Genomic DNA, 12259 nt, shown 5'->3' with positions numbered 1-12259 from the left:
GAAATAAGAACCAATCAAAAAACTACGCGGCTAAATTTCTTCAAAGTTATCTCAAAAACAATAAACGGCAAATCCATAATTCCACTCCGAAGCAACAAAGTGCAAATTGCCAGGCAAAGGACTAATCAACCAACAAAAACAGGACATTTTCTTCAAATTCAGAGCAAATTTCAAAGCCCAGGAAAAAATATTGTATACAGGTATGATGACTTCTAGAAAACACTCCAAACTCCCATCTAATCCTTTTTATCCATCTGATCTGTGAAATCTACGCCCCAAAAAGAAACCCTAGCAACTCCAAATCCGGGGTATGCGACGGCGACAGCGAGTTTTCTCGCGGGATTTTTAGGATCGGCCGGCGTGGGTGACGGTGGCAGCGCGATCACTGGGATTCGCGTACGGGACGACGGATCGGCCTGAGTTGACGGCCGGCGGTGCGAGATTTTTGGGATCGGCCGACCGATCTGAAGCGACGGGTGCAAGATCTCCGTGATCCATGTACGGCACGGATCTCGGATGATGGGATCGCCGGGATCTGGCGGAGAAGAAGGGGGGCCGATCCTATAGGAAACGTAGGGGTTGGTAGAGAGAGAGAGAAAGAAAGAGAGGCCGTGTCGGGACTCGGGAGAGAAGTAGAGGACCCACTGTTCAGATGGTTGAGAAAGGGTTGATGGGGCCCACTTTCGAAATAAAGGGAGGCGCCAGGAAAAAGGGGCCCACGGGTCAGATGGTAAAGAGAAGAGTAAAAAGGGCTACAGGCCGAAAAAAGCGGAGAAGAGAGGGGGGAAAGAGAAAGAGATGAACCGAAAAGGCAGAGAGGAGGGAACCGAAAAGGCAGACAGGAGGGACCCACAGGCCGAAAATAGTGAGATCCAGACCGAAAATGCGGAGCAACTGTAGAAACAGTTTTTGTTTCACCCTTTGGTATTGATGAACTTGCCTCCTCAATTTCTTCTTTTTTTTTTTTTTTTTGAAATTTGGTGATTTTAGTAAAATATTCTAAATATTTAATCAAATTCAAAAGTAACTTTACCAAATTTAATAATTTTTGTCTCCTTTTAGTAAAGAAAATTAGATAATTAAGGGTCAATAACTAATAGATTTATTTTGTTTAACAATATTTTTAACTTATCTAGATATAAAATTATAAATTAAAAAAGTTTAAAAGTGGACGATCAACCGGATCAACCGGTTCGGCTCAATTTCTCCTTAAACCGGCCTGAAACGGAAAAGCGCACAATCCCCGCCTCACCCTTTACTAGTATTCCACTTCCGCTTCTTAAAACCCTAAACCCTACCTCGCTATTCGCTTTCCCCTTCGTTTCCATGATCGAAATCCTTCAAATTCCCAATTATTTTGATTATATTCTACTTAGAATCATCTATAAGCTTCGCTTTGAATCGGATTTTGCATCGTAGTGTTTTTTCCTGCCAATTTTCAGTAAATTTTTTTGGTTTTTTTCCCCAATTGTTTTGTTACGTAATGTAATATCCCGGATGATTTGGGGGTGATGTGGGGAAGAGTTTGGGAAAGAAAAGGAGAGGTAGAGAGACAGAGGGAGATAAGGAGTGAGATTGTGGGGAAGAGAGTAGGGTTTTAGAAGAAATAGAGAAGAGTGGGAAAAGACGAGAAGGGGAAGAAGATTAGAGGAGAAGAAGGATAATTGGGGAAGAAGCAGATTCCATATTTCATTTCATTCATGTCCCTGTTTGCCATACATTCTCGTACTTATACTTTGATCCGCCAGTCCTCTTCTTCGCCCCAACTACATGGATTCCGTCGGACCTCCCATCGCCCTCTCCGAGCTTTGAGGATGCCCTAGCTCCGTTGTCCCACCAGAGCTTCGCCCGGACCACCTCTCCCGGGACTGCTCCGTCAAGCTCGCCTGGGTCCTTTCGAAGGCGCTTCTCGTCGGACCCACCTGCCGCACCTCCTCCTCTCCACCTGCTGCTGCCGCTTATTCTCCTTCTAGCTAGTAAAGCTGCTACCTTTACTCCTCTTCTACATCTAACTACTAATACTTGTTATCTTCCAGGTTCTTGTTACACATAAGAGTGTTAACATGGTGCGATCGAAGCCATCTTCTTCGAAGAAACCAAAAGGCGGAGTCGATTTTAAAGTATATATTTTTTTAATACTTCCTTTCATGTTTATTGGATCTTCTTCTCTGTAATTTGTTCACATAATTTCTATTTTGCTTTTTCTATGCAGAAAATAAAGCGTAAGATTGGGCGGAAACTGCCGCCACCGAAAAATGCCACCAATACTGAAATCAAATCCAAAGGTTTCTAATTTTTATGCTCTTCTTATTTATAAATTTGCAATTTTTATATGTGTATTACAACTATTGTATGTGTGTATGTATGTATGTACATGTATGCATACATACATATATGTTAACTCACAGTTGGAGACACAAATGCATCCAATTCATAGGGATGTCGTACACACAAAAATATAGACGATACATGCATATACTATGGAACTTTAAATTGGAAGCTCGATTTTGCGTTTTGCAACACTAGTGCCTTATTTGTTCCATCGTGTGACCATCTGATGCATGTTTAGAGGGCTTCTATACGATAATCTTATTGTTCCTAAGGCCTAGTTTGGTAATGTGGTAGCCAAAAGCATGATTTTTATGCTATAATGGGCCCAAAAATTTTAAAAGTGATTTCATACTATAAAATTGCAATTTTAAGTCATAGGTTTCTTCGGTGGTGAATGCAACTGCAATTTTAAAGCATTGGAGGAAGGAAGATTGTAAGTGCTTTTGGATTTTTTTGGACTGTCTGTAGTATGAAAGGAGTAATTTTAACCACCAAGTTACCAAACTAGGGCTGCAATGACTTTTCACCATTCAATCTTCGTGAAAGATTCGATGTTTTTGATGTGTAGTCAAACCCTACACAATCATATATCTTTAATACGGGTTACTTCTTACTTTTGGGTGGTTGATTGTGTGCAGCAATTGTTCTCCCGGAGCAGAGCATGGCAGCAGACAGAGGAGGCTTAGCAGTAAACAAGAGAGGTTTAACACTAGCAGAGCTTCTTAACCAGACTTCTCACCACAATGTGAAGATTAGGAAAGGTATCTTGGTTCACTTCCTAAATGCCTGCCTTTTTGGTGAGAAAGAAACAGTGGTTATTAGTGAATTCCAATGTAATTTTGATGTGCATATTTTCTTTACCTGATCCTTTCTATATTTTTTCTTTTATGAGCTTTGGAGAATATGCACTTTTTAGCAAAATTATGTTCTTGCATTTTCATTTTTATGTGGTATGTTTGCAGCCGCCTTACATGGTTTAAAGGAACTTTTCATCAAATATCCGTCAGAGCTAATGCTACACAAGCCCATTATAGAGAGGTTATGCCTTAGAATGTGTGACAGTGATAGAGTTGTTCGCGACATTCTATATCACCTCTTGAAAACTGTGATCTTTCCATCTTTAAAAGAGGTAGATATTCTTTGTTTTTACCTCTCATCGTAATTTAAATCCAAATATTAGCATGTAAGAAGCTACATACAATACCTTAGTTGGAAGATGAAAGTATGGAAATATAAATCTTTTTTTTTTTTTTGTTTTCCTTTTCTCCTTTTTGATTGAGTGATTCAATTTGATGTCTATTTCTCATTCAGCGGATCTCAAACTCTTTATCCCCTTCTCTGCAGGACATTCCAAAGTCTACTATTGAAGCGTTGATTAAATATATTATTGTTGCAATGACACACATTTCAGTGGATATTCGACTCACAGCTTTCAAGTTTCTTGAGCTTGTTATTGCCAACTTTCCGTCTTCCTTTTTCATGTCTGGTTCTGAGGTTTGTTCATGTTTTCTGCATCTATGCGCTTCATTTTACTCAATCCATGTTAGGGATGTGCGTTGAAATTTGAACAATCCATGTTAGGGATGTGCTTTGAAATTTGAACATGTTTCTTACAGAGTTGATTACTGTCCACCGAGAGTGTATTTATTTCATAAGTTTGTAATCAGTGCAAGTGACTATTAAGGAATTCACACCCTTTGTTAATTGCGAAGAATAATATAAACGGTTGATTAATGCCATTTATGAGTAAGATATATTTGGTATATTTCTATGACAGAAGTTTTAAATAGAACATCATCCATGGGGTAGGCTCATCCAGCTTTGTGTGTCATAATTATTATTACGAATATAGCTTTTAGTGAAGTATCTAACATCTGATAGATGCCTCATTTTATTACTTCTGGATCTGCCTAATTTATCCATTTTGGTCAATGCTCATTTGTTTCTTCATAATGACTCAATTTATTACTTCTTGAGGCAGTATTGATTGCATTTACTATGAATTTACTGCACTTTATTGCTCAGAAACTAAAGGCATATGTTTGGCTTCTTTTAGGTTCTTGATAACTATGCCGATATTCTGAAAAATAGCCAAATCCATATACATGACAAGAGCAAACTCAAAAGTATTCTCGGTGCGCTTACTCAGTGTCTCTCCCTGTTGTCTAGCAAAGTGAGCAAGGAGGATGGGTCAAATGAACAAGTTTGTACCGTATGAATTATATTTAAATTGCTATTTGTTGTAGAAAATTTCTTTGTTGCTTTTCATTCAATAACCACTCTCTGTTACAACTGATGTACTATACATTGTTTACTATGCCATTGTAAATATTTGTCTTGTAAGTAATTGACTATCCTGAGTCTTGATTTTGTTATTCTCATTTTCTTTTGCGTTTTTCTTTTTTTTGNTTGATTTACATCACTTATTGGATTTAGTTGTAATTCTTATATGCTTATGGTTTCTTGTCTGCAAACAGCTATTCTATCTGATCTATTTTGATGTTGAGATGTGTACATCTAAAACTTTTTTTCTGGAGGGTTTGACGTATGTAACCCTGCAAATCATATATATATACTCGTTCAAAGTGCAATTTCTTACTAAACAGCCAATTCTCTTGGGAAGTCTCCAGACAAATTTAAACTTTAAGATTGTTCATAGGACTTCATTACCTTTTATTGATATTCTGGTTTGCAATGTTATTTAAGTATCCAACCAAGGACCGCAATCTACTTCCTGCTTGATAGTAACCTTTTCTTGAGAGCTGTTGCCATGATTTCTAATTTAAAGTATGTACATTAAGCTAGGAATTTGTGTGGAGTTTCAGTATTAAGAATATGGCTAGTCTTTTATCTGACTTTGGTTTCTAATTCCAATTTCATTATTCTTTGTTGGCAGGAACAAAGTATTGCTCAGCAGAGACTTTTGTTTGCTTTTAGACCTTCCAGTCATGAATATGATTCAGGTTTGGCAATCAATATTCGGCTTTAAACATCCTCTTATGTCTCCTATTGTCTTCTTATACATTTCTAGCTTGTACCTTAGCACACAATGTGACTGGAACCATGTTGTTTTAATTTCCTTGATCCTGCAAAAAGATAAAACTGTCAAACACGTTTAGTTCATTACTTGCTTTTCGATTGGTTCTGATTGATGAAACCTTTGTCATAATTTTGCCGCATAATATTAACAAAATACAGGATTAAAGCATACATAGCTTAGGAAAAAGAGACTAGCTTGCCTGGCAGGGCGAAAAAATTGCCAGTTTATTATTCTGCTTGGTTCTTTTTCTCGCATTACATTCATATTCGCTGAAATTGCAGGGACATCTTCTATTGTCAAGAAACTCGAGGATGTTTTTCCACTTCTCGTTAATTGTTTCAGAGAATCTGCTTCATTGGTTGATGCAACTTCAAATATAGATGATCGATCATATGATTGCCTAGTATCTTGTCTTCAGTGCATAAACCTCGCTACTAAAATACTTCATGATATGGAGGATTTCGCAATCTTGGGGAACTTACAGAAATTATCAGAAGTATTTCCTTTTGGTCAGAAGAATATATACACTGAAAAGGTCTTTCTGCTATTTTCATTAAGCCTTTATGATAATTTGTTAACTATCTGTTTTATGCTTGGATAGTAACTCATAATAGGTGATTTTTTTGGGGGCGGGATAACATAAATGGTGAGAATAATTATTAGTACTACAGGCATCTCAAACTGCAATGGCTTTCATAGTAAGAGGGCTTATTGCTTTATCTTTATTTGCAATATTTCTTTTGCAACAAAGGGCCCTTCGCATCAAGTATGGCTTTCACTGCTCTACACATGCTATGAGCTTCAAATCAGTTAACTTTGGTTTCCACCTCATTGGGGATATGCTGCCCTCAAAATTTAAAACTTCTGCTTTTATTTTCCATGAAATGATGGTTAGCATTCACTAGCTTACTAGTCTTATTGGTACGAATTAGAAATTGCCAACCTTTTATATAATTTCCTTGGAATTCTTTGCAGGAAGATGACAGATTCTTCATCCTGAATGTTAAAGTTGCTGAAATACTTTTGCTCAGTGAACGGATTAGTCAGAGCGTATATCTTCTTGAGTTCATTGAGAACTTCCTTCTTCGGAAGGTCTGATACATAAGCTGCCTTGACTATCCAATTCGAAGTATTTCTTCTAATGTTTGTATATACTTCTTTGATGAATTGTGCCTTCTAAATATATTTGCTGCTATGCTTGCCTAGTTTATTGTACCTTTGATACTATTTCACTTCCATTATTCACATGTGTTTATTGCGATGAGTTTCATTCTTATATAAAATGGCAATTATTTCTTCCTTTTAGTTCTTCATAAATAATCTCATTTTCTTAATTGCTGGATTTTTTTATTAATGTTGGTGATTTTTTTTTTTGAAACCATCATATCATATCCTGCATTTATACTGATCGCTTTACTTGATAGGATTGATCAACCTTACAAAATATCAAATATTATTCAGAGTTGTCTAAGGAATCTTTTTTTATGTTTCTTCTTGATGATTTGATCACCTGATTATGTCCTTTTGGCTTTTACTAATAAAACAGCGCTAGATGATCGTATAATTTTTATTCTGATTGATGTTAACAGTTTCTGTTTCGTGCAAACAGGCTGGGACCCATTCGTCACCTACTAAGGCACATGTGGAAAAGCATTTTGGTCCATTATTGCCTTTTATTCCTGGGATTATATTGAAGGCCACAGAGAGCTGGAAAGCACGGCTACTAGAGGTTCAACTTGTAATTAAGTATTGTTTTGTTAATCAAATTTCATGCATAATGATGACTAACATGTATCAAATGCATTTGCAGGCTTTTACTTTTGCATTTAAAGATTGTAAGGCGGATTCTAAGTTAATTTTGGGTTTTTTGTCTGCTATCAATGAAATGCTAATATCTGTAAGCACCAGTCTGTAAATTTTTCAAAATTATATGTTGCATTGTTTTTTTTTTTTTTAACCCTTACATTGGTTACTTTTATCTTCAATAAGCTGATAAAATTGGTGTAAGCAAATTGAAGCTTTTTTTTGGGGGGGAACTGATTTTGGCATCATTCTTTTTCTTGATTCCACTTGCAAGTGGAATACGACCTGTGAGCAGCCGGCATCCAATTGTTCAGATTTGTTGTTTGACTATCAGATTACTTGGATGCGAGAGCTTCCGAGGATTTTATTGCAATTAGGTGATAAACACGTCTCAGTCTCAAAGGTATGCAATTGCTTTGATAAGTTACTAATTTCTCTTGCCATGATACTTTCATTTAATTAGTAACTTTTCATTATATTTGGTTATTCTTGTTCTTTGCTGTAATGTATACCCTAAAAACAATTAGCAATATTGCATTTAAATTACATAATTTACACGATTCCTAGTTCTGCTTTATTTGACACCTCCATACTTGGAATAATATGTAGGCCGTTTTGAATCTTTTATCTCGAATTGGCCAGACTTCTTCATCAAACACTCATCGACGTACAGAGTATGACAATCTGCAGTGGCAATTAAAAGAGTTTTATGCTGTTCAAAGTAAGTGTCAGGTATTTGGGAGAAATTCATGCTACATTTGTGGTTTTATTATCTTAATTGAGGCATTTTTCTTCTACTGTCTACAATAGCAATGCTTGCTTGTCTTCAGTTATTTCAGGAACAATATCTTATGGGCCCTTCTTGAAGCACCCACCTGATAGCCAGGAACTTGCTATTTCTTGTTTCTACCACTTATCCAACATAGGTTCAGACTTTCTCGAGTCGTTGACGTCTTGTTGTTTATGTAAGTTATTCATTCCTCAATTTTCAAGAAAATTGAGTGTGCTGAAGTTACGTATTTCTTCTTTTTCTACTTGGTTGGAGGTTGTATTCTATTTTCAATGAATCATGTAATGGTTTTCACTGCTATGCTTCTACTTGTAGAGACATCAATTGCTAACGTAGTTCTTTTTAGTAACCATTGAATGTAGCTTTGCATGAGATTTTTAATCGCTTCTAGGAGGCAAAAAGCACCTGATATCTGAATTTTTAGCGACAAAAAAGATTTAGTTGTCTGCTAATGTCATTGCTGAGAAGTTTAAATTGAAAGGAGGAAGATCTAACCAATTCTAAAAATCTGTCGCATTTTCTGGCAATTTAAAGTGGAAGTAGGAAGATCCCAATTTATAAATCTTTCTTATTTTCTCTTTCAAATACTTTCTTGACCATGCTACTCGATGCAGGCAATGAGTTGGAACCATCTACTTTACACAGGATAATAGAGGTTCTACAGTCATCATATGAACGTGGTTATCTTGACATAGCAGGACATCTTGATTTCTTGGCTACTTTAGTTGTGCGATTTAGAGTTTACCCTGGTAAAGTGTTTAGGCTCTTATTCTTCTTTCTTTCTTATTTTTATTTGTAGTTTACGAGAAGTAATTAGTTCTTGTTTCTTATAGCTTTTCAGCTTTTTTTGTTTCGAATATCCATGCGGTTTGGTACATATGTATATCCAATAGCGTAGTAGAATTTTCTTATTGATGGATTCCATGTTTAATCACCGTCTTGCCCATTTTTCATTCAGAGAAATATTGTATCGAAAAGAGTGATGGGAAGGTCTCAAATCGGCGCACTTATATGGATCTATGCGATCATATTTTCGAATGTTTCAAAAGAATGGGTGACACTTCCCTCGTTCTGGAAATACTGTGGAAGAAGATAATCGTCGAAATGGTATGCATTCAGAAAAAGATTATCAGGATGAATAATTTTGCCTGCTTTGATTCGCCACGTCTCTTTTATTAGAGATGATTGCAAATTTGGTCCCTGAAATTTGATATTAATTTCAGTCAGTGTCCCAAGATTTCCAATTTTACTGATAGCTTCTGATCGTTCAATTAGTTTACTGTATAAAAAGAATTGTCACATTTGCATCATCTAGTGTGATAGCCAAGCTTGAGAAATTGTGATATCAACTACTGTAACCAATTTCATACGTAGATTAAAGGAAAGATTCATTGTTCATGCAAGATAAACTTTAGGGAGAATATTGTGAAATTTCGAAACACTTAGGACATAAATGTAATCGGGGTCAAACTTGTGAAATTTGTAATTAACCCTTGTCGATGTTCTTTTTTGAACTTGCTTACTGGCGTGAGGATTACAGTTCACTATGTTTTGCTTATGTTTCAGTCATTGATGCCGCCAATGGACAACATGAATGGGTTGCTAGGAATGATTGCTGCTCTTGACAATAGAACTGGTAGATTTCCAGAAGAGGATGTCAATAATCTTTCCCGCTGGATATCTTTTTACATGGTTGATGCTACTCTTGTAAGCAGCATTTTTCTCACTCTTTTTTTCCCTTTTTTTTTTGGTTGGTGGGGGGGGGGGGAACTCTTCAAAATATTGCTTCATGTAACAGCTATCAGAGTCTTATGTGTTGTTTCTCCATGTAGTGGTAATTTTCTTGCAAATTCTTCAAAATATTGCTTGTAAAGCGGATCTGTCAACTCTGTAGGATTTGTTCGTTTGTGAACCAGATTGAATACACTCTTGTACTAGTAAGTGCGACGTGATTCTAATTCGGTGTTTCCGTTTGTTGATACAGTACGTCCCGGAAAACATTGAGGCAGTTTCTCAAAATGACGAGAACTTAGCATTCAAGTTCTACCTGATGCCGTGCATATCCCTACTTCGCGGAAATCACAAGCTCTGTCATTCTGCATTAGAGTTACTTAATTCCTTCATGATGGACGACAATTCTTTGTTTCCTTCCCGGTTTGATGTTAGTTATTCTGTGGAGCCATCACGTCGAGTTCATGCTGCCGCCTCTATTGTTCTCTTTTTGTGCGGCGAAATGAGACTCCAAAGAGCTCTTCGGTCAAGTAAATCAGTTATAAAGACTATCTTGCAGAACATGCAAAATCTGCTGGTAAGTAGCAAGAATAGAGGGATGAGTTTTTCTCTCTTACTTTGGCATCAGTTTCTTGTAGGACTTTTTGCGTACATGCCCCTTGACATATGTGAAATTGCACAAATGCTTATACAAAGTTGGTATGTTTGTCCGTGGCATGTTTGGCACATGCCCGGCGAAGGATATCTATATGAAAAGTTTGTGTGTGTAAATACTTGAGTTTTTGCATCGGTAAGAAAAAAGTCGGTTCACTTAATGTCCTAGCATCTGACTCATAGCTAGCTGTTTAAGCTGTCATGCTCGGAGAACTAAATTGCCTTACATTCCTGATTCTTCGTGTATTCGGTGCAGGGTTCTGACAAATTTGCCCGAACAATTGAAGAAAAGCATAAGATACAGTGCGCCTTCGACCAACTGAAGAAAGGAACAAGCAAACTACAATGTTTGGATGCAGACAAACTCAGAGTTTAAGAACAGTATTTATTATAAGTGCAAGTAACAGTGCGAACCATGGTACATTCCAAAGCAAACCATTGCGGCCTCGCTGAAGCTGCAGCTATAAAGAGAAGCGCTTTTCGAGCCTCATCCTGTACTAACATCTCTGGTCTATGCACTGAATGTAATACGCCGGTCCAGTAAAGATTCTAAAAGGAGAAATTTGACTGAACATAGAACACATCGAGAATATGTATTCGGGAAATGAAAAGCTCTTTTTGCTGTTCTCCAGTTTTGGATGTTCGTATCACGAAAGTATACCGCGAAGCCAATTGGGTTGCTGATTGTTTCGCGAATTTTGTAAGATCAATTTTGTAATTCTGCCTTACATCTTTGGGCTTGATTTTTTTTAAAAAAATCATTATTAAAAGTCATTGTATTTTTGTAATTTTTTTTTTTTTTTTGCCTTTTGCTCCAATTTTTATTTTATTTCAAACAGGAGTAAATAATTTTTTTTAGCTTTCTCCATCCGAGGGGTGTGTGGATAACCAACTTTCTGTAAAAATCAAAAGTAGGATCCAAATTAGAAAAGACATAGAAGGGGGTGGAAGTGCAAGTCCACGCAACAATAAATGACAAATCCACATCATCTCTGCATCCAGCCTTGCACTATTTTTTCGAAATATAACCAAGTCCAATCCGACCTCCGGTCGCAGGCAATCTCCCCTCTAGCACCAGCATGCCATCCTTTCGAACATGACTCGGTCTTACTTGGCTTTCCGTTATGAGGCAATCCCTTCTAGCATCTACACAAATTTGCGAATCTATGATCTAATATCACTGTGCTAATCATTAATTCAAAAAACTCGGACTAATAGAAATATGCTTAAAGTGTAGAGGCACAGCGCTCATGGGTCTCAATTATGATTCGATTCAACCAGCCTCACGTCACTTTGAACATAACTCTGCCCAACCTAGTCTCACTATGCCATTTCGAACGTGACTCAGGTTGACTTCGAGTCATTGGACAAGATGCTCGCCCATATATAAGCACATATAAAATTTTTAAAAATAAACCCTTATGATTTGAGAACTATAAACCCTTAAAATAAAGAACATGCATTTTTTTTAAAAAAAACACTGAATAATATTCCAATTAGAATGTAAGAGATTATCTCATTCAAATCGAAATTCCTAAATGGTATCACATATTACATCATTATTACCATGAATATTTTAACACATCTCATATTTGCTCGATACATGGAGTATAAACTATTTACATTTCATTGAGCACTCTGTACATCATAAAATCAGTATACTATATATCTATTACAATCTTTTACACATACTTCTTTTCTTTTTTTTTTTAGCTGAGAGTGTACCTGCTCCCGGGAGACTTCTCCTTTGTCTTACTCTCTCTTCTCCCTCCACCCCCCACCTAGGGTTATAATCTCTCTGTAACGACCCGACCCACTAGCAATAATAAATCATTTTGGTCCAAATTACTGGCCCAATAGCAATAATAACTCATCGGGTCCAAATTACTGGTTTTCAAAATGCTTAACCT

The 12259-nt window shown here is 36.8% G+C and overlaps 1 protein-coding gene across 6 annotated transcripts; it reads left to right on the top strand.

The window, feature by feature from the left end:
* On the top strand, positions 1249 to 11090 carry LOC109708875 (testis-expressed sequence 10 protein-like). 6 transcript variants are annotated; one of them, XM_020230778.1, is made up of 20 exons: positions 1249 to 1976; positions 2037 to 2120; positions 2213 to 2285; positions 2970 to 3092; positions 3294 to 3460; positions 3676 to 3825; positions 4388 to 4543; positions 5228 to 5294; positions 5653 to 5906; positions 6347 to 6463; positions 6981 to 7100; positions 7182 to 7268; positions 7449 to 7577; positions 7784 to 7895; positions 8005 to 8139; positions 8579 to 8713; positions 8923 to 9071; positions 9531 to 9671; positions 9949 to 10272; positions 10606 to 11090. In XM_020230778.1, exons 2-20 carry the CDS (start codon positions 2064 to 2066, stop codon positions 10723 to 10725), a joined length of 2616 nt encoding a protein of 871 aa, XP_020086367.1. In that variant the 5' UTR covers positions 1249 to 1976; positions 2037 to 2063; the 3' UTR covers positions 10726 to 11090. The 6 variants fall into 6 exon arrangements, with proteins under 6 accessions (XP_020086367.1, XP_020086369.1, XP_020086368.1 ...); XM_020230780.1 differs by having other exon boundaries at positions 1249 to 2120; positions 4388 to 4504; XM_020230779.1 differs by having other exon boundaries at positions 1249 to 2120; positions 4388 to 4534.

This window comes from Ananas comosus, linkage group 4 (genome assembly GCF_001540865.1).
Source record: "Ananas comosus cultivar F153 linkage group 4, ASM154086v1, whole genome shotgun sequence".
In the NCBI taxonomy this organism is placed as follows: Eukaryota; Viridiplantae; Streptophyta; class Magnoliopsida; order Poales; family Bromeliaceae; genus Ananas; species Ananas comosus.
Note: the sequence above shows the minus strand (reverse complement) of the source record. Positions and strands in the feature narration are given on the sequence as shown.